At 38.5% G+C, this 23,167-nt stretch overlaps 2 protein-coding genes across 2 annotated transcripts; both read left to right on the top strand.

Moving 5' to 3' along the window:
- Nucleotides 1-7,007: 7,007 nt before the first annotated feature.
- On the top strand, nucleotides 7,008-15,094 carry LOC145766197 (uncharacterized). The gene is made up of 8 exons (XM_082577859.1): nucleotides 7,008-7,322; nucleotides 8,309-8,402; nucleotides 9,238-9,305; nucleotides 9,623-9,739; nucleotides 9,982-10,099; nucleotides 10,234-10,457; nucleotides 11,432-11,581; nucleotides 12,107-15,094. Exons 1-6 carry the CDS (start codon nucleotides 7,253-7,255, stop codon nucleotides 10,235-10,237), a joined length of 471 nt encoding a protein of 156 aa, XP_082433985.1. The 5' UTR covers nucleotides 7,008-7,252; the 3' UTR covers nucleotides 10,238-10,457; nucleotides 11,432-11,581; nucleotides 12,107-15,094.
- Nucleotides 15,095-15,215: 121 nt separating this feature from the next.
- Nucleotides 15,216-21,374, top strand: LOC145766655 (uncharacterized). The gene is made up of 2 exons (XM_082578368.1): nucleotides 15,216-20,934; nucleotides 21,115-21,374. The coding sequence occupies exon 1, from the start codon at nucleotides 15,216-15,218 to the stop codon at nucleotides 20,220-20,222; it is 5,007 nt and encodes a 1,668-aa protein (XP_082434494.1). The 3' UTR covers nucleotides 20,223-20,934; nucleotides 21,115-21,374.
- Nucleotides 21,375-23,167: the final 1,793 nt, after the last annotated feature.

Here is a 23,167-nt window from a genome sequence, read left to right as displayed (position 1 = left end):
CGGACTATTTGGTGAGAATATGCAGCGAGGGTGAAACCATTTCAAGCAAGTTCCGCAGCACACATATAGGGATCCGTCATTAGGCTTGTTACATATGCAGTAGAGAAGATTGTCTTCATGATTTTGTAAAGAAATGTCACTTCGATAGGCAACAGAAACAATTGTTTCGTTTTGATCTGGGTTATTCTGTTGACCAACATCGCAAAACTTTTGCGCACCTAGCGTTGAGGAGATATGTTGAGATGTCACGCCTTTCGCTATATCTTTTTGTTTAGAAGAAACATATAGTAGTTTTACCGATTCTCTAAAAGAAGAATCACGACGCCATCTAGATTTAATTGTTCTCACTTCAGAGCGAAAAAAGGAAGCAGGCCAATGATTTTCCTTTAGCATTGCTGCAACACATGAACCAGGAAGGTAGTCATCGCGAGGGAAGTCGTCCATATGCTTGCTGATGGAATTTGCTAATTCAATATCTAACTGAGAGGGCACAGTTTGTGATATCGAAGCGGAATTTGTTTTAAAATGATCTATTAAGTTTTTATTTTTTCGACAAAACGTCAACAAATATTTCTCTCGTTTAGAAGCAGCACACTTTGCACGAAAACTTGAAGACGTTAAAAACTCTACACGGTTTGATTTGTTGCTCAGGGAATGCAAATTATTTTTCGCTAAATACCTACCAATTTCATTTGCTGTTTGACTTACTAAGTCATCAGAAGCACCTCCAAAGTTCATTGTCAACACTTTGCTGTTACGTTTCGGAAAGGTGCTCTCTTGGCAAACTTCATCAAAATGAAATAACGTTTCAAGTGGAGAAAACCGATTTTGCGAAACAAAGCTTCGAGTAGGATTACAACTGGCACCACGCGTCCCTGTAGCAGACCTCACACCAGGACCGGCACCACTCATGCTTTTAGCAGACCTCACAACAACAGGACCAGCACCACTCGTACGTGTGTCAGACTTCAAAACAGCACCAGCATACATACTATGATGCATGTGTAAAATAAAACATAAAGGTATAGTTTTCTTGGTCTAATTAAACGAAAAAAGAATGTCTGTTCTTCACTGACAACTGCACTTCATTAATTAAAACTTTAATAAACAATACTTTCAAAGCACGTTCTCACGAATAGCCCACACAAATAATTTCTCGAATCATCTAACGCAAAAGTTCACAATCAAGTTTGTGAAGTCTACCTGTTTAATTGCGTTGAGTTACAACAAGCAAATTTACTTGCAAGTCACAACTTAGCGCAAAGCTTTTAAATTAAACGAACGAAAGGCCAGTAATGCAATTCATTGGCGAAAAGCATCCTGTATCAGATGTGCGAAAAGCGCACAAATTAGAAATCTAGGATGAGTTTTCGTTTATTTTAACAACAATCCAATGAACACTTCAAAGTCTACAGTAGTAACAAGATGAATCAAAAATGAAATTCCGAAAATTATTTCGGAAAAGTATTTTGATAGACGCCTAATTGAAGGCGTCTATAAACGTTAAAATCTCTATTTATTTTTAAATACGTAAAACATTTACCTCATATTCAAACCATTCTTCTCACGTTTCCTTCGTCTGCCCCACCACGAAATTGACACCCCTGGAAAGGAAATTTAATTCTGAACACGATTCAAAAATAAAATTCCGAAAAATAATTCGGAAAAATGTTTTTATAGGCGCCTAATTGAAGGCGTCTATAAACGTTAAATTTTCTAATTATTTTTAAATACGTAAGACATTTCCCCAAATTTTAAACCATTCTGCTCGCGTTTCCTTCGTCTGCCCCACCACGAGCTTGCCACCCCTGGAAAGGAAATTTAATTCTGAACACGATTCAAAAATAAAATTCCGAAAAATAATTCGGGAAAATGTTTTTATAGGCGCCTAATTGAAGGCGTCTATAAACGTTAAATTTTCTAATTATTTTTAAATACGTAAGACATTTCCCCAAATTTTAAACCATTCTGCTCGCGTTTCCTTCGTCTGCCCCACCACGAGCTTGCCACCCTTGGAAAGGAAATTTAATTCTGAACACAATTCAAAAATAAAATTCCGAAAAATATTTCGGGAAAATATTTTTATAGTCGCCTAATTGAAGGCGTCTATAAACGTTAAATTTTCTAATTATTTTTAAATACGTAAGACATTTCCCCCATTTTTAAACCATTCTACTCGCGTTTCCTTCGTCTGCCCCACCACGAGCTTGCTACCCTTGGAAAGGAAATTTAATTCTAAACACGATTCAAAAATAAAATTCCGAAAAATATTTCGGGAAAATATTTTTATAGTCGCCTAATTGAAGGCGTCTATAAACGTTAAATTTTCTATTTATTTTTAAATACGTAAGACATTTCCCCAATTTCTAAACCATTCTGCTCGCGTTTCCTTCGTCTGCCCCACCACGAGCTTGCCACTCTTGGAAAGGAAATTTAATTCTGAACACGATTCAAAAATAAAGTTCCGAAAAATATTTCGGGAAAATATTTTTATAGACGCCTAATTGAAGGTGTCTATAAACGTTAAAATCTCTATTTATTTTTAAATACGTAAGACATTTCCCCAATTTTTAAACCATTCTGCTCGCGTTTCCTTCGTCTGCCCCACCACGAGCTTGCCATCCCTGGAAAGGAAATTTAATTCTGAACACGATTCAAAAATAAAATTCCGAAAAATAATTCGGGAAAATATTTTTATAGACGCCTAATTGAAGGCGTCTATAAACGTTAAAATCTCTATTTATTTTTAAATACGTAAGACATTTCCCCAATTTTTAAACCATTCTGCTCGCGTTTCCTTCGTCTGCCCCACCACGAAATTGACACTCTTGGAAAGGAAATTTAATTCTGAACACGATTCAAAAATAAAATTCCGAAAAATATTTCGGGAAAATATTTTTATAGTTGTTTTTGTGATGCTTACTTTTCTTGCCATATCACATATAGCAGTCTTAAATAGACACGATTTTTTGTGGCACGGTGGTGCCAGAATGACGGTGGTTAAAAAACTATGGGTCGTTGGACAATTTTTCATCTTTTCCTTTTGAAAATTATTTAGGCAAACTAAAACGCTTAGTTAGAAAACCCAGTCAAGTTATTCAACAGATTGTTCTTCGACTTGAAGAGAAATCAGAGATTGACATAGATAACATATCATTAAACAATGATAACTTATATTTGCAAACGTCATTATTACAACGTCATTTTTCTGGACCAGTTCCTACTGAGCATGTTGCTTGCAAGCAATTTAAAAAAATACAGTTGAAAAATATGGTTCTGACTGTATCAATGCCAAACAATTGCATACAAACTAAAACTGATTTGTGTTTGGTTTCGAATATATTGCAATATTGCAAGGTAAATGTGGTATTTGTATTGTTTATAAAAAGTTTGCAAAAGTAGAATCGTTGTTTGATTACCCATGTGATTCATTGGCTTTAGACATCTGCAAAGTATCAAAACTTAAAAACGATTTGTTTGTTTGTAATGTAGCCGAAATTCAACAAAAGGTAATGCTTCTATCATTAAATGCTACTTCGTATGCAGCTTTTCCTATTATCCATGCCTTTTGCTAGTTTTTGTATTGCTGACCAGTTACCAGGTTTAATATCACAGCAGATGCCCATGTATTTTATATCAGGAGTGGCTATGTTTATTTAATGTCTTACAATATTTTGCATATATATGCACATTGGTGTCGATTATTCTGAAGTAAGCTAATATTTGTAATTTCAAAAAAAATAGTCCAAATTACATTGTTAAGTTGCACGCATATTATCAGTACTTTTGTCGAGCTGCTAGTTGGGGTTCAAAATGGACTTCTACATTGCAATCAAATGCAATTCTACTTTTAAAAAGTCATTGATGAACAAAATATTAAAACATTTAATTCTTGTGATTGAAACATAAGTTATTATTGTAATTTGACAATTTCTGAGCAATGTAATCTTTCGCCTCCTCCGCTTCTCTTCCCTTCTTCGTCAACAACAAAGAATGAGAGAAAAGTGCTAATGTAACCTCTCAATTCCGGCTTTCTTTCGATGGTAACGGTAGCTCAGGAGATATGTCTTGGATTCGTATTCCGACGGCGTGAGTTCGACACTGCACCAAAGCGCTTTTTTTATGAAAGCTAGATTGAAATTCGAAGTGACTCAAATCGCCGATAGTAGCCTACGCTTTCGAAAAAAGTTTCATTTTGTAGAATTTTAAGGTTTTGGTTTGAAATTTTATTGTTTTTTTGATATCGCTTTCAATCCTTCATATGTTATTACGTTTATTATGCCTGCATGCTCAACTTGCAAAAAGTTGCGAGATTATGTAATCAACACGCCTGAGCGCCTATTGAGGTCAAACGTTTCACTTGAGTGGTACGTGCAAGGATAGCCTCAGAGGCTATTCTTACAAAATGTGGTAAGAATAGCCACAGCCTAATAATATAGCCACTTCTATATTTTTCATTTTAGGAACATATGTTAACTAGATAACTACATCATGTATCAAGTTGTAATATTTACTAGGGGTAGGCAGTACAGGGTGGATTTTAGGCACTAACTTCGGATTTTGCATAGGACTCTTTTTTAAACAATAATATGATATGACAATGCAGAATCAGCAAAAAAATGTGAACTTTAGGCGTTTTTGGCGGTTAGCACCACAAAAAACTGAAAATTGCATTTTCGGATTGTGAATTTAACAAAAAATCACAATTTTCTGGAATAAATGGTTTTCAAATGTACAATACTGCATAAACTTGTCATTTTTTTATGCAAATGGGCTCTGTGAAGATGGAATAATAACTCAAGACTAATTTGGAATTTTATTAGTCAAAGAAAAGTCCAAAAAACACAAAAAATGGTGAAAAAACAGCAATTTTTTATGATGAAGTGTTCAGGAAAGGACAGGCCTATTGCAAAGCCTTGGACACTAAAAGAGATACAGTAGAAGAATGGTGAGGTATAAAATGGTGAAGCTTTCAAGGTTAATGCATTTAATGGACTTCTTAAACCGAGGGGAGGACATTTCTGGGGGAGGGGGTATGAAATAAGGATTTGAGTAACTGATTCCAAGAGTCATGCCGCTGAGGGAAAATACCTAAACGGATTTTATTAAATACATTTAGTAGGCTACTATGATTATGTTAATCTTGTTACTAATACTATAATTGTTTTTTTCAGATGACAGAAAATAATACAATATTTGTGCTAGGGGATGTATATACTTCCCAAAAATTATGATGCAGCAATTGCTATATTTAGTGTTGCCCAAAAACTTAAATCAGAGAAGATGACGCTTTGCATCAGGTTTTATGTTACTGCTTTGATAAAAACATGGACAAAAGCATTCGGAAAAGATTACATCATTGACCAGAAATGCATCATGGAGAAAGTTCAAAAGGTCATCACCCACTACCACAATCATGTTTGTGCCGAACAGAACCGCACAAAACCAAAAAAGATAGGAATGGCTTTCGTGAAAAAGAGTATTCAGCATCTCCACATATCCTGGAGAAAAATGTTATTGATGTTCAATTGTTCATAAAGAATCGCAAGATGTATACAGTACCAACCAATGGTCTTCTTGAAATAGGGAAGAATATGGATGATTTAACAAGCGACGAAAAGGCTTTTTATATCGACCAACTGGGGTATCAAGTCATGCGCATCAGTGAAGAAATTAAGTATGGCATAGAAAAAGAATCAGAACTAGCTGAACAACAGGCAATCATTGAACAAGATAGGATTGAAGAACAATACATGCAAATTGAAGACGAAACCAACCTATCGAATACATTAAGTGATCAACTGAATATCAGTGCTAATCGGCCGGGGCACATGTGAAATACAACCACAACCAAGCAGTTGATCACTTAATGTATTCGATAGGTTGGTTTCGTTTTCAATTTGCATGTATTGTTCTTCAATCCTATCTTGTTCAATGATTGCCTGTTGTTCAGCTAGTTCTGATTCCTTTTCTATGCCATACTCAATTTCTTCACTGATGCGCATGACTTGATACCCCAGTTGGTCGATATAAAAAGCCTTTTCGTCGCTTGTTAAATCATCCATATTCTTCCCTATTTCAAGAAGACCATTGGTTGGTACTGTATACGTCTTGCGATTCTTTATGAACAATTGAACATCAATAACATTTTTCTCCAGGATATGTGGAGATGCCGAATACTCTTTTTCACAAAAGCCATTCCTATCTTTTTTGGCTTTGTGCGGTTGTGTTCGGCATAAACATGATTGTGGTAGTGGGTTATGACCTTTTGAACTTTCTCCATGATGCATTTCTGGTCAATGATGTAATCTTTTCCGAATGCTTTTGTCCATGTTTTTATCAAAGCAGTAACATATAACCTGATGCAAAGCGTCATCTTCTCTGATTTAAGTTTTTGGGCAACACTAAATATAGCAATCGCTGCATCATAATTTTTGGGAAGTACATCCCCTAGCACAAATATTGTATTATTTTCTGTTATCTGAAAAAAACAATTATAGTATTAGTAACAAGATTAACATAATCATAGTAGCCTACTAAATGTATTTAATAAAATCCGTTTAGGTATTTTCCCTCAGCGGCATGACTCTTGGAATCAGTTACTCAAATCCTTATTTCATACCCCCTCCCCCCAGAAATGTCCTCCCCTCGGTTTAAGAAGTCCATTAAATGCATTAACCTTGAAAGCTTCACCATTTTATACCTCACCATTCTTCTACTGTATCTCTTCTAGTGTCCAAGGCTTTGCAATAGGCCTGTCCTTTCCTGAACACTTTATCATAAAAATTGATGCTTTTTCACCATTTTTTTGTGTTTTTTGGACTTTTCTTTGACTAATAAAATTCCAAATTAGTCTTGAGTTATTAATATTATTCCATCTTCACAGAGCCCATTTGCATAAAAAAATGACAAGTTTATGCAGTATTGTACATTTGAAAACCATTTATTCCAGAAAGTTGTGATTTTTTGTTAAATTTACAATCCGAAAATACAATTTTCAGTTTTTTGTGGTGCTAACCGCCAAAAACGCCTAAAGTTCACATTTTTTTGCTGATTCTGCATTGTCATATCATATTATTGTTTAAAAAAGAGTCCTATGCAAAATCTGAATACCTTCATTTTTACTGCCTACCCCTATATTTACGTCAACTAATGAAGTTGAATGTGTTCCATGCAAATGGTTCAAAACTGAAACTGAGCTGTACGGTATTGGCCAAATTATACTTATCTAAAATCGATAACTCAAGCTATAATGAAGCAAATTGAGCCCGATGAATCGTGGGATGTGTATGATGTACAGTTGGTGCCAGGTGGAAAATGTTGTAAGTATGGGTTTTTTATCACGAGTTTTGATTGAGATGTTGTATTGTGTATACAGACGGATAATCGCATACTGCTTTAACATGTCAATCGTTTTATCACCTCAGATTCCCAAACCAAATCCTATTTAATGTTAAAGTGAATTTATCTTGTTAAAAATGTATCTCACTTAAAGGAATATATTGGAAAAATGTGTCAGGATTTGCTTGTTGCTTGCATACTTCATTGATATGATTGTCTTTGGCCAGCTGTTTGTAAGCGAAGGAAATAATTCATGTAACAAACTCTTACTGGTGAGCAAATAGAAAATGTCCCTTTTTTTCTTTCACATAACTGCGTGCAACAGCAAAGTGAAGAAAATAAGGTCACCAGACAGATGCGAGCAGTCAAAAGAAAAACAAGTGACTGTAATCTCAGGCCTCTAAGCTCCCGGTGGCCAATTTTTTTCGTTTGTGTTTCAAACTTTTTTGCAACCTTTTTTTCATAAACATGGCAGTATCACGCTAACAACAAATAATACTGATAAAAGTTTTGAAAAAAAGGCTAAACGTCGACCTATAAAAACTGGAAGACTAGCTCTACACCTACTTGGGAAGCAGTGCATTTAAATACATGACCGCAACAACACAATGTTAATTAACCTAATTGTAACAATCAAATTTTTAACGGATTATTATTTTTGGCTGCTGGAAGAAGATACTTTGGCCGCCGGAAAAAGCTCTGGTAAGCCACGCTTGGTTGCCGGAAAAATAAAGAGTTTAGAGGCCTGAATCTGGTAAGCAAGTCATTGCACCGCAAAAATCCAATTTTTGCACTGCTGGACTTCGTTACACACATTCCAACAATAATGTTCATTCGAGATAGATCTTTTTCCTTGAACAAATTGGTTAAATGCATCAATCGGATAATCATATCAAAACGTCTGACAAATATATGATACGATTAACCGATTTTGTCTGTACTACTAATGCTTTTATTTTTTTCTCAGCTACGTTCCAACAAGGCTTAGCCAAAGCTAAAATGGCTGAAGAAAAGTCTGACCTGCAAACTGAGAGTGAATGTGATAACTTAAGCAAATTAAAGTAAGCATATTCAATCAATTTTTCTCTTATATTGTGATAGGTGTGCAGCTTATATGAATATAGATAAATGCATTTGGAGTTTTGTAAACAAAGAATAATGTGTGTCTATGGTAACTGGGCTGTATTTGTATTAACTGTGTGCTTAACTATATTCTTTATCAAGCGCTACAATTTTGAAGCATATTGTGTGAGTGAAATTCATATCCTGCCTTATTTTTGTAAAACTAACATGCTAATTAGCACGTTAGTGAACATATGACGTTAATCAGAGGTGCTCAAAATAATATTTATATTTCACTTTATCTTTTCTCGAAATAGATTATTTCCATTGAAGCTTTCAAAGAATAAATAATTCGTTCAGTGTTCAACAATAAATTATTCCTCACTAAATAATTTATTTTCTATAATAATAGTGCATTTCCCGATCCAGCCCCAATTAACATATCGCAAATAGACACAAGCGATACCACAAGCAGGAATGAAAAGTTTTGAAAACATAACAACAACATGAATTATTTGGTGAATGCGCTAAGTCTGTTAGTATGTCCTGGGATTCTCCATGAATTCCGATGAAAAATTCCAGGGAAAAATGAATTATTTTGAAGTTAGCCGAATAAATAATTCTGAAAGAAAAGAATGAAAAATAAATAATTCTGATCGAAAAAACAAAAAAATAAATTATTCTCGAGGAATTATTTGAATAAAATATATTTTTGAGCAAGTTTAGACGTTGATGACTATATGACATGTATTATTTATTTTTATTTATTATCAATTTTGTTTATGTTTATGACCTGTTGATAGCGTATTAATACTTTTATTTGTATTTTTACAGAAGAAAAAAGAAAAGACCTTTGCGGTATACTTTCAACAGTGAGGATTTGGAAAATGTCAATCCAGAAGGTAGTCAAAGTATTCATGTTTCAAATTTTTCATGCTTTATTACTTTCACATGCTTGTGTTGCTAGTTGCTTTCATGCTAGTTGATATAATATCAATCCTTGTCTGAATGTTTGGCTGAGCTCTGATTAACCTATACTGTGTTGCTAAATGATAAAAGTAACATAATATAACTGAATCTACAATTGCTCCTTTGTTCATGTTACCTTGTATATGTAATTTGCTCAAAAGTACAATAATCTATTTTTTACCTATATTGCTGTAGGTCGTGCATAAGCATAAGGTCTTTGAAGCATTTACATTTTTATTTTCATTGCCAGAAAACCCTGGTTCCTCAAAGAAGCGAATGGAATTTTCCCTGCCGACTCCTCCACCCATTTTTATGCCTGAAAGTGGCAACACTTCCACACCAAAGCGGTCAACATCTGCTTTTCAAAGTAAGATGATGTAAAATGGGTTATTTCCCCAAGGGTTAACTAAATGAATCATATAGTATTACAGCCTTTGAGGCAGCCACTATCCCATTTTAAATAGCTGTGTTGATACAATGCAAATCTTGTGTAGAAGTGAGGAGTATGCAAAGAGTTGTACTGTTGTAAAGATTGAACGCTTTCTTGGAATAAATCAGTGTGCATTTGTATTTAATTGCTAAATTTTGTGTTGCAACTTGTGCTTTCAGACACTGCCAATGTTGGGTCATCCATAGATATGCGTGCCACGTCCCAACATAGCTCCATGTCTGTAGACACTAGACACCCAAGAGAGAGGTGTCTCTTCTGTGGTCCAGCTCTCACAAGGTAAAAACTTAACACTGCACCAATGCTGTTTTAACTTGTTTGCCATGATCATTGTTTTAACTTTATGTTAATCGAAATTGAATATTAATTTAAATTTATCATAATGTTTCGCTTATTATAAAAATTTAACTCAGATGACGTCCTGCACGAATTAGCTGAGATAAAAGTTCAGTTGGCATCTCAGTCAAAGGAGATGATGGAGATGCGGAAATTACTGCGTGAAATATTGCGTTCAAACAGCGCATCTAATTCCGTGGTAACAGAGCTGCCAGATGGAATTCCCATTCCATCCAAAACTCTGGAAGAATTGGGGCATTTAGAAAGTCTACTTGACGATATTGACATAAAAAATGCATTGGTAAGTAGTGGTGCACCGGGAGCTTCCGTTGTAACGGTCTAGGAGTTACCAAGGTTGCCAAACATATCATAGTTAGAAAAATGATTAAATTTTTAACCGGCTTCAAAAATTCACAATGACAATTTTAAGCATTGAAAACTCTCAACTGAAAAAGTATGCAATAGTTTGGGAGCAACAAGTTAATTAAACTTGGTTCCAATTTATTTGCTTTTGTATCGTTTGATGACGCATTGGGCAGCCCTGGTAACTTCTGCCAGGCGCGTCCGTAAAAGATACAAAAGGGATAATTTTGGAACTAAGTGTAATAAACTGGTTGCTCTCAAACCAATGCATTAATTCCAGTTAAGGTTAATTAATGCTTAAAATTGCAACTGTGACTTTTTGAGGAGTAGAAATTTAATCATTGTTCACAAAAAAAGTTAATAGAATATTTGGTAACCCTGCTAACTTCTGGACCGTTACACCGGCCCTGGTAATATCTACTTCATATAACTAATGTTCGAACTACATGGTTGTTGGTATACTACTCTCATCAAGGGTCTTGGTTTAAAAAAGTCCATTCAGGATTTAACGTTTGGGTAGTTTTCAAATTTGACAATATTTTCTACTCACCTCTCACCTGATGTAGCGTTGATGATTTTTGATTGACTTCCTAGATCTCGTTTTCAATCGTATGCGTTTTTGACCAATGTTATGGGCAACATGTCTATTCTTGCATTACCACAATGATGCAAAAGATTACATTTACCCAAGTTCACAAACTGAACCACATCCACACACACCACCAGAGCCGGAGGGTGTTCCATCACCATTGGTTCCATCACCATATCATGATCATTGCTGTGGCAACCCAAGATCTCAAAATTTCAGCAAATACAGCAGTTAGCATATTATCAGTGCGTAATATTCTGTTTCTGAGTATTTTATGTTGCATATTTCTCGCCTTTCTGTGGTGGGTGGCTCTTCGGTAAAAGAGTGTAGCTGGCGAGTGATGGAGAGCATCGTATCAAATGGATTATGCGAGAAATGCAATTGGTCGGGAAAAGGCGGCTGGAAGGGAGATTCAAGTTTGCCGCGAAAGAAGGCACTATGTAGCATGAAAAATATTGTAGATGTTATAAAGAGTAAGTGAAGTAACGATCAAAAAGATTTCTCCCTTCCATATTAAACTTTATGGTGAAATCTAACAGCAAAAACAAAAAAATAAGCATGGTCTGAAAAAACACAAAGCTGTGGTCTGAAAACAAAAAAAGCTGTAGTGGTATGTGAGAATGTCAAATTGTGCATAATAAATCAGTCTATCTTCACAACCGGCAATTGGTACAAGATAGTGATGCGTATTTAACGAATTGTTTACTGCTTTGCTGTAGAAAAAGAAGCGAGAAATAAATTTATTTGCCAATCAGATTCTATAATAGTACAATACACAATAAGCTTACATCATAATAACATGCAGTTCATAAACGTAGAAGAACGCACAAGTACGCTCAGTGTTGATAAATCTGATTAGCCTGGAACAGCGAAAGACCATTTGGTCATCTAGTCGGCTGCTCGTAGATTAATTTTTTTGAATGGTTAGATAGTATGTACGTGACATATTTTAATGTTACAGTTATGTTTTGTTGACAATTTGTTCATCATTGTTTTAGAAGCTGTTCTACAAAACCCGGTGCTGGCCTCAGTCACCGAAAAAGATATAGAAAGAGCGGCCAGCACCTGGATGCGAAACTGGCGTGATCGCCAAGGTGGAAGGAGGCAGCGGGTTGAAGCCGATGTGGTCAACCATTGATGTGTGTAATGACCATCATCACGTGCCGTCTCCGATCCGAAGGTTGGCTGTCATTTGCTTCCACACGTCACGTTCTTCTCCGATGCTTGACAAGTCAGCCCACTGTTTTACCATCATCTCCCCAAGTTCGTCTCCTTCCCCTGCACCTCCTTCCTTATCAGGGCCTCCGAGAGAAGTCAGCACTGGTCGGGAAACAATACGAAAAATGGGCCCCATAATATTTTTAGCAAATATACAACTAATTTGTATCTTGCGTTGCATGTTCGTGTTAAGCTGAAATTAGCCTACTTTCCTCAGCATGAAAAGAACTTCGTTCAATGTAAAAATCATCAATAATTAATTACTGGATTACACTTGCAGCAAAAATGCCATTGAGGCAAACTATTTTGTCTAGAAAGCTTTGTAAACACACAATAGGCTTACAGGCAACGAAAATAGTTCAACCAAGCATTTAATTCAGGAGTGTCCAAACTTTTTCCCACGCGAGCAAGATTTGATAATAAGTGTTCGCGGCCAACAGCCACAATAATTTTTCTGAAAACTGCAAGTTGAACTTATATGATTTTTGTGTGTCTGCAGGCCAGAAATAACACATTGTACAAAAACAGGCGCGGGCCATACAAAAACGTCTCTTGGGCTGGAGTTGGCCCGCGGGCCGGACTTTGGACATCCCTGATTTAATTCAACCCTTTCTGGACATTTTGCAATGCAAAGTTACGGATCACAGCATCAAATGATAAAATTTTGCGACGTCTGAATTGATGCACAACATGTAGGCCTATAGTTAGGCTTTTCAATAGGTTTTGAGTCAAAGGCCTACTGGAGCGCAAACAATTCTTTACAAAATTCAGTAATTGCTAAAACCACGTTCTCAAAGCGCAACCGTTGGAGGTAGCTACCGGAACAAAAAAAAATCATAACAAAACTATTTGAAAAAACCTTTCGAAAGTTGCAATCAATGATTCCTTGTGTAGAGATTATGGGGTGGTTCGTTCTGGTTTGCAGCTGAAGTTTGCTGTGTGGCTTTCTGTCAAAAGTACCAACTCATCCAAAATGTCAGTGTTGTAGCCTACAAATGGTTTAAATTTGTCCCACATGCCCGCAACTGCACAACAGACATACGATGAGATTTTCATGGAACTTCAAACTCATCGACGATATGTTTGAGTTTGTTGATACATTTGTCAATTCCAACAACTATCGAATTCTTTGCAATGTACGGTAGAATACATTTCCTTCGAATCTTCTTCTTCTATCGAGTCTTCTAAAAGTATAGTCTCTCTTTAGAAGTTTTAGTAGAATTCGCAGCTACTACTGTGTAGTGTGCTGACAGGGATCGCGACGTGAACGCTTCTACTATGATCCCCGAATGATTCAGCTAGTTAAGTGGAGTTATAAAAGCGTTCTGTCCTGAGGAAAAGAAAATCATTTTCTTTTAAATTTATAATTGCCACTGCAACTTTAGCTTGCGAGCCTACTCATCTCAGCTCTTTCTTAGATTACATCGCCCTTTAATTTCATTAAATTCATCAGTAAATCTTGTTTAGGACCGTAATCCACATAGGCTAATGCAAAGCAGTCACAAATTCAAAACTGCTAGTTGTAGGCTACTTGAGCATTGACTCAGCTTCCGATCAAGCTCTTGTTGGTTTCAACTTGATGCATTTAAAAAACGTCTTTAGAGCTTCAATTGCAAAAGGGTAATGTAAAGCATTGGGTTTGACTGTACCACGCCTTGATTGCCCTCTCGAAGTCAATTTTCTTTGCAAGATGATAGGACAGCTTTCTTTAGATTTTTCAGAATTTGTCCTCTGACTGGGCTATAACTTTAAAGATGCCACAAGCTTACAGATAATCAATTACTCCAAAAATGATAAGACATTTGAACAACGCTGTCTGTAGGCAACATTATGAATTCAAACTAGATTTAAGCAACAACATCCATAAACAAAAAACTCAAATAAAGAAAAAACTCACTAGCCTACCTTCCAAAATCACATCATGAGAAGTGTTACGTCGTATTTGTCCGCCTCCTTTTCTATGTTTAAAAACTAAATTCGGATTCCCTAAGTAGCACCTGGCAACCCCTGCTCTCACCTCGAGGTGTGATCGTTACGTCATAATTACATTTGCGCCTTTGCGTTCGTTACTACGTTTCTTTGTGCTTTGAGTTTTGTTAAGTGGCAGTAGGCTACATGTAAAGATCAGCTTAACGTTTACAGCAACTATAGTTAGCGACTGGTAGTTAATTCGAGCTATTAACGGTGCTGCTGTTTTTTAGTTGAATAAGAGTTAGCCTACTGCGTTAATGTACTGTGTGGTTGAAGCATAGTTGAACTCTGTGCAGCAATTTCATCTGTCGTTGCCGTTGGCCTATGTGGCCAAATCAGTGATTATCACAGTTCACGGTAAGCTTAACCTTCTACTGCAACCTTTGTGATAGACTAGGCCAATGTGAATTTTAGTGTCAATGGTTAAGTGTAATAAGTACCTCGTCTTATTTCCCGATGTTTAAATCAAGTACGGGACTCACCTATGATGTGAAATTTATAGCATAATATTTTACTGTTTACCGTTTATATGTTCAGTTTCGATCTACAACGGTAGAATTTTCAATTGTTGGGTTTCTCCCTGTGCTGTTCCGTGCGCCACAAAATAGTCGGTAAGAATTCATTAGGCCTATAATTCGTCATCTGTAATTCCGCATTAGGCCTAATTCGTAAGTTTTGTTTGCTAATCGTTGTTTTTCTGTGTTGTCACAGAAACCTTCTTCTTCGTTTGACCTTCGCTTGTTCGTTGTCGTAGCTGTCGTTGTCGTCGACAGCTGAATACAATAACCGTCACTCTGTGTGCGTGTTCGTACGTTACATAGAAGCGTTTCGACTATTGTGGACAGTCCTCGGAGTTGCAGCACTCAAGTCCCGAAGGTTTGCCGTAGGCATAATTGTTTCTACATTTGTTTATTTATGATGAGCGTCCAAAGCAGTAGTCCACTCGAGGATGCGTCTGCAGCCAAGCAAGCTGAGTTCGATGGGGCCGCAAAAATTTTGCAGCAGTCCTATCTGCATGGAGAGCGGCTAATGATTCATCCTAGTACTAAGTTGGAGGCATTCCGGTCCTACTGCTCCGAAGTGGACCGAAAATATCAGGAAGTTGTCCATCTGATTGGAGATGATAGGGAAACCGAACGCTCCCTAATGGAAAAAAATAAGGTCGAGTTTGACACTCGTTGCAAGGAGTGGTTGGAAAGAACTGCCAACTTGCCGGGGCCATCTACGTCCTGCAAGAAGTCTAGCTCCTCGCATCGTTCCGTGAGCCTACGCTCTGGAAGCACCCGCTCAACGGCTAGCTCCAAGCAACGTGAGGTACTGATCCAACTGAAACTGGCTCAGCGGGAAAAGCTTCATATTCAAGAAGAAGCTCGGATAGAAGCTGAGAGGAAGAAAGAAGAAGCTGAGAGGAAGAAAGAAGAAGCTCGAATAGAAGCTGAGAGGAAGAGCAGGCAAGCTGACCACAAAATTGAAATGTTACAATTGGAATTGCAATCTCGGGCAGAGGCGATGAGTGACGCTGATTCATCTTACGTTACTGTCGATAAAACTGGATTCACGTCACCTGGTCTGCCAAACAGCAAGGAGAATGTTTCCTCCCGTTTGACAAAGAGACCTTCTGTGCAATTTCAAGAGACATCTTCTCCTGTCCTTTCATCTCCTTATGCTACTCATGAGGCTAAAGCTAACAAGCCTAATTCTACGTTCCCTGCAGCACGCTCGACTCCTCAAGTAAATATTAGTTCGCCAAATTTGTCTTGGCAACCGAAAACAATTAAACGTGACTCATATGGACCAGAATACCAATCTGAGTCCCATGTCGGTGAACAACCAGGGTGCTCCTATCAGCAGCCCCAACTACCAAGTAGACATTTCTCGTATAGTGACGAACGTTTCTTACCACGACCAGAAATACTTTCATTTAAGGGTGACCCCTTAACTTACCAAAATTTTGTGCGGACGTTTGACGCACAGATCGTCCCGCTGGTACATAACGATCAAAGAAAGTTGGTCTATTTGTTACAGCATTGTCATAGTGACGTAAAGCGTTCAATAGAACATCTTGTGAAGAAACCCGATGGCTATGAGCTGGCAAGGAAGAAGTTGTACCTGGAGTATGGCCAACCTCATATCATCGCAAATGCAGCAGAGCAAAAACTGAAGAGGATGCCAAAGGTTGGGCATAACGATCCTCAAGGTTTAAAGGATCTAGCCAATGCCATGGATGTGTGTCTCTCAACCCTGGATGACATTAATGAGTTTGCTGGACTGAACTCTCTGGACACAATGATGGTAATGATTGAGAAGTTGCCATTCCGTATGCAAGAGGCATGGGCAGAGAGATCGGTTATGGTTCTGCACAACACAAGTCGTGAAGCAAGATTCAGAGATCTTGCAGAATTTGTTGGCATGCGAGCAGAGATCCAGAACTCCCTCTATGGAAGTAGGATTCATAAGGCGAAGGAAACTCACCAGACCCTGGCAAAGAAACCCAGTCGGAAGGATCGAGTTTCAACATTTAACACGGACGTTCCTCCGCTCAAAGGTGTGTCAAAGCCATCTTTCAGTAATGTTTGTCTATGTTGTAAACGCAAGTCGCACAAGCTTGTTGATTGCGACGAGTTTAAAAACATGATGTACAAACAGCGTAGACAACTGGTTTACGATGCACACTTATGTTATAAGTGCCTGACTAGCACAAAGCATCAAACTCGCGACTGTAAAGTTGACAGCACATGTACCATTGAAGGGTGCAAGGGACGTTTCCATCATACCTTGCTCCACAACCCCAATCCACCTAATTCATCTCAGCCACGCAGTGATGAAGAACAAAGGGGAGTTCTTTCTTGTTCAGTGACGGAACCGCGGCCGCCAGATAAAGACGCGGGTGTCTGCAAGGCCTACCTGTGCATTGTGCCAGTAAAGGTTAGATACAATGGAAATGAAGTTTTGACTTACGCGTTCCTCGATCAAGGTTCTACAGCAACCTTTTGCGCTAACAGATTGATAGACGTTTTGAATATCACTGGGGATAAAAGAGAGATCTCACTACAGACTCTTTCTAACACGTCTAAAATATATGATGGAATATCTGTAAGCTTGTCTGTGTCCTCCCTAGATGACAGACGAAAGTTTGAGCTGTCTGGAGTCCTGTCAATTGATGAAATTCCGACTACTCCAAATGCCATTCCGAGTCAAAAGGAACTGTCTGGACTACCCCACCTAGATGATCTGGAATTTCCCTGTGTGAAGGGTGGAAGTGTGACACTGTTGATCGGTGTTGACAACCCAGAAGTGTTTTGCATTCAACGTTCACGGAAGGGATCCCGTGATCAGCCGATCGCTATAAAAACCCCGTTGGGTTGGTCCTTGTTGGGCCCATCTCTGTCACCAACTTCCTCTTCTTCTTATCAAGTTAACTTTGCTCGATCAAGAGACATTGCCATCGAGCAGCAAATCGAGTGTTTATGGAAAATGGACTTTGGCGATGAAAAATCAATACCTGACATGCCCAACTCACGTGAGGATAGAATGGCATATGACATGATGACAAAATCAGTCAAGCAGATTGATGGAAAGTATCAACTCCCATTACCTGAGAGACCCCTGACCCGCAGAGGTATTTTGTCTGCGACGAGCTCGCTATATGACCCCCTGGGGTTTGTTGCTCCAGTGACCTTGAAACCAAAGTTGTTGTTGCAAGATTTATGCAAGCAAGGTCTCGGTTGGGATGACCCAATTTCGGCGTCTGAAGTAGACACTTGGAATGAATGGATAAATCAGCTACACCAACTTTACGACATACGTCTGCCTCGTTGTTTCAAACCTCCCCACTTTGGCGTGGTAACAGAGCATGAACTTCACTATTTTGCCGACGCTTCGTCTGTGGCATATGGAGCTGTGTCCTACCTCCGTCTTGTTGATGACGAAGGAAGGATTCACTGTGCATTTCTGATGGGAAAGTCCCGCTTAGCCCCACTGAAAACAGTTTCCATTCCAAGGCTGGAACTCACTGCTGCTGTTATGGCCGTGAAGTTAGATAAAATAGTGAGAAAAGAATTGAACCTACCCAATTGCACATCAAGATTTTGGACAGACTCGAGCGCTGTCTTACAAAGTATTTGTAATGCAAGGAAAAGATTCCCTACATTTGTTGCCAATCGATTGTCCACGATTGAACAAAATACAGACCTTTCGAAGTGGAGACACGTGCCTTCAAAGTTAAACCCTGCCGATTGTGCGTCCCGTGGTATGAATGCGAATACGCTGATTAGCTCCAGCTTCTGGTTGTCTGGCCCAACGTTTTTGTGGGAAGCCGAAGAAAAATGGCCAGAGTCTCCAATAAAATTAGCTGATCTTCCAGCAGAGTTTGCGCCCGTCAAGAAACAACAAGTTTACGTGAGTGCCGCTTCAGAAGCTTCTTGTTCTACTGACCGATTGATTCATCGATATTCCAAGCTGATACGCTTGAAGAAAGCAACAGCATGGTTGATGCGTTACAAAAGGTTCCTCATGATGAAGACTCGACCTTCGTTTTGCCAAGCCCCACTTGCCCGGTCTCCTATCACAGTCCGTGAGTTGAAGTTCGCTGAAATGGAACTGATTAAATATGTGCAAAGAAGTCGCTTTGGACAGGTGCTAAACGTATTATCTGGAAGTGCCATGCTAACTAAAAGGACATTCTCACGATCCATGGTTAAATTGAACCCTATATTGGTTGTTGGGGTCCTTCGGGTTGGCGGCCGTTTGGAGCGAGCACCAATCGAAGTAGATGCCAAGCACCCGATCGTGTTACCTTTTGACTCTCACCTTACAGATCTTGTGATTACAAGTCACCATGCTCAAGTGGGCCATTCTGGCATGACCCATACATGGGCATCTCTTCGACAAACATACTGGATTTTGAAGGGAGGCGTCGCCGTTAGACGTGTCCTCGGGAAGTGCTTGCTCTGTAAAAAAAGGAATGCACAAGTTGGCAAACAATTTATGGCTGATTTGCCATCTGGAAGACTCCAACCCGATAAGCCTCCGTTTTCTCATGTCGGTGTCGACTATTTTGGACCCTTTATGGTGAAGCAAGGCCGCAGTTCACTCAAACGTTATGGCTGCGTATTCACGTGCATGTCAATTAGAGCTATCCACATTGAAATTACCCACACCATGTCTACTGACTCGTTTATTGATGCCCTTCGACGATTCATTGGTCGTCGAGGTCTCCCAACCGACATTTATAGTGACAACCGATCGAATTTTGTCGGTGCTGAAAGAATATTGCGTGAGTCCTTACAACTGTGGAACCAACAGAAGATTAATGAATACCTGTGCCAACAAAATGTGACCTGGCATTGGAATCCGCCTACCGGCTCCCACTTCGGTGGAGCATGGGAGCGCATGATCCGTTCCATTCGAAGAATCCTAACTGCTCTAATGAAGGAGCAAACCGTTTCAGATGAAGCTCTCGTTACTCTGATGGTCGAAGTGGAGTCAATCATAAATTCGCTACCCATCGTTCCTATCACCTTTGACCCACAAGATGATGTGCCGTTGTCTCCCAATCACCTATTGCTGTTGAGAGAAGCATCAAACCTGCCCCCTGGACTGTTTGATAGAAAAGACTGTTATGTTCGACGCCGCTGGGCCCAGGTGCAATACCTAGCCAATCAATTTTGGTTGCGCTGGACCCGTGAGTTCCTCCCATTCATCATTCAGAGACAGAAGTGGTTTCAAAGAGAGAAGAACTTTGAAAAAGATGATGTTGTCCTCCTCGTCGACGATTCCCAACCTCGCTCGAAGTGGCTGTTGGGGCGAGTGGTTGACACATACCCAGACAATAAAGGGACTGTACGCACAGTTTCGGTGAAAACTCGGTACAATGTGGTCAAGAGACCAATTTCGAAACTGTGCTTGATTTTGGAAACTGCTTAATGCAGAACAAAATGGACTGTTTACCTGTCGCCGGGTTAAAGGCATTGATCAATGTGTAATTGTGTATTATGAACTATTGAACGAATTTCTGTTGGCTAATAAAGCCAAAAACAAACATTTCTTGTTGAGAATAGTGAAAAACACACTACCTGCTTCGAAATTTGCCTTTAATTGTGATAAGTGACTGCATTTTGCAACCCTTTGTTCATGAGGGTCCTCTTGAAGGCTGATTGGATTGTGAAACATATCGTTCCAAACACGACTTAGTTTGATCGTAAAAAATGTTCACTCAGTTCCTATTTTTGTGTGGGGGTGTTACGTCGTATTTGTCCGCCTCCTTTTCTATGTTTAAAAACTAAATTCGGATTCCCTAAGTAGCACCTGGCAACCCCTGCTCTCACCTCGAGGTGTGATCGTTACGTCATAATTACATTTGCGCCTTTGCGTTCGTTACTACGTTTCTTTGTGCTTTGAGTTTTGTTAAGTGGCAGTAGGCTACATGTAAAGATCAGCTTAACGTTTACAGCAACTATAGTTAGCGACTGGTAGTTAATTCGAGCTATTAACGGTGCTGCTGTTTTTTAGTTGAATAAGAGTTAGCCTACTGCGTTAATGTACTGTGTGGTTGAAGCATAGTTGAACTCTGTGCAGCAATTTCATCTGTCGTTGCCGTTGGCCTATGTGGCCAAATCAGTGATTATCACAGTTCACGGTAAGCTTAACCTTCTACTGCAACCTTTGTGATAGACTAGGCCAATGTGAATTTTAGTGTCAATGGTTAAGTGTAATAAGTACCTCGTCTTATTTCCCGATGTTTAAATCAAGTACGGGACTCACCTATGATGTGAAATTTATAGCATAATATTTTACTGTTTACCGTTTATATGTTCAGTTTCGATCTACAACGGTAGAATTTTCAATTGTTGGGTTTCTCCCTGTGCTGTTCCGTGCGCCACAAAATAGTCGGTAAGAATTCATTAGGCCTATAATTCGTCATCTGTAATTCCGCATTAGGCCTAATTCGTAAGTTTTGTTTGCTAATCGTTGTTTTTCTGTGTTGTCACAGAAACCTTCTTCTTCGTTTGACCTTCGCTTGTTCGTTGTCGTAGCTGTCGTTGTCGTCGACAGCTGAATACAATAACCGTCACTCTGTGTGCGTGTTCGTACGTTACAAGAAGCATGACCAACAAAAGGCTACTTGACCATATGAAAACAGAAGATCTTTTAACTATGACAAAATTACATCCAATTGCAGCAATAATAAAATCAAAAGTTTTAAAACTGTTCGGCCACGCTAAAAGATCACAATTCGGAATCAGCAAAGTTTGCACAGAAGGAAAAAGAAAACGTGGTAGACAACCAAAACGATGGCAAGACACCATCCAATCATGGACCGGACTCAACTTGGCGACACTGGGCGAGCTGGCTCAAAATCGCCATTCTTGGAAGCAAATAACTCATGTTGATGCGCAATCTGCTGCAGGCGGAGATGATGACTGATGATGATCCATGAACAAAAAATATACAGGATTTACTTTCTTTGATCGTGCTTGGACCGATACCTTTAACTTTCCCTGATAACTTATGTTGGATACAACATCCTATGCCTGGCCAACGCAGATTTTGAAGTTAAGGTTCAGTTGTCAAGCAAAAATAGTTTCCGCTTAGCTAAAACAGCACCAGTTTTCAAGTTGAAACTATCAATACAATCGAAACCGTTCAGTGATACAGAAATCATTTCAGCTTCAGATTTTACGTCTTGAAGCTATTCAACATCGCCTACCTTAACACGAAAATGATTTGTTCTTGATGAGAAACATCGAGAGTGACATATACAATGCTTGAGAAATACTTGGAACTACGCACTTCATTTAAGAATTTGTTGATTATTTAGTTGGTACATTTTTACTTTAGTAGGCTACCAAAAATGGGCCCCCCTCAAAAGTGCAAAAACAAAAAACTACTCGTTTTTCCTTTACAATGTTTTGCTAGGGGGGAAACTGGCCCGACTTCCCCCCCCTTTCGGAGCCACTGTTCCTTATACCATACCTTCAAGAATCAATTGATGTAGCTGTCCTGCCGATCCTCTCAAAATATCTCCCGCGAATTTAATCTTCTGTTTTGCTAAGTCGTTTGCCCATCTATCTTGCACTCCAATTCTTTTTCTAATTGCTTTGTTGGTAATGTGTTTTTTATATGATACTTTTAGTATTCTTCTGTAGCACCAGAGTTGAAAAGCATTAAATTTTTTCTGAATTTCTTTGCTGTAGGTCCAACTTTCACTTCCATATGACATGATTGGTTTGATGTAACAAGATAGAAGTCTCACTTTTAATTGTAAATCTATATCTTAAAAATTCCTTGCATTTCCAAAATGACGCCTTTTGGTAGACCAATTATTTTTACATCATTTGTGCATCTTCCATCTTGTGCAATGAGGGACCCTAGGTATGTGTACTTTGTGACCTGATCCAATTGTTCTCCTTCCAGCTCAATTTTTACTTTTTTTATTTTCATTGCTTTTTTCAATGAACATTGTCTTTGTTTTCTTCAAATTAGTTTCATTCCACATTTTTTACTAATTTCATTGATTTTGTCCATACTTTCTTGCAGTTTTTCTTCTGTGTCAGCGAGAATGACAGTGTCATCTGCGTATCTATGTTGCTTACTACTTGACCATTGAATTTGACTCCGTTTTTGTTTAGTGTTAATGTTTCCTTGATCATTGAATAATATTGGTGAAAGTATGCATCCCTGCCGAACTCCTTTGAATATTGGGAAAATGATGTGCAATGATAATGACAATAAAAGATGCAAGTGGTAAATAAGTTGTGTTGCAAAAGCTGTCAAAGTACTCCTAAGACTGCCTTGGATGTCAGCAGAAAAGTTTCAGTTACTGAGCAATATACGCCTCAGTATTGCTGTTGTAGCGTAGAATCGCATCA

Source organism: Aplidium turbinatum, chromosome 3 (genome assembly GCF_918807975.1).
Source record: "Aplidium turbinatum chromosome 3, kaAplTurb1.1, whole genome shotgun sequence".
Classification (NCBI taxonomy): Eukaryota; Metazoa; Chordata; class Ascidiacea; order Aplousobranchia; family Polyclinidae; genus Aplidium; species Aplidium turbinatum.
Note: the sequence above shows the minus strand (reverse complement) of the source record. Positions and strands in the feature narration are given on the sequence as shown.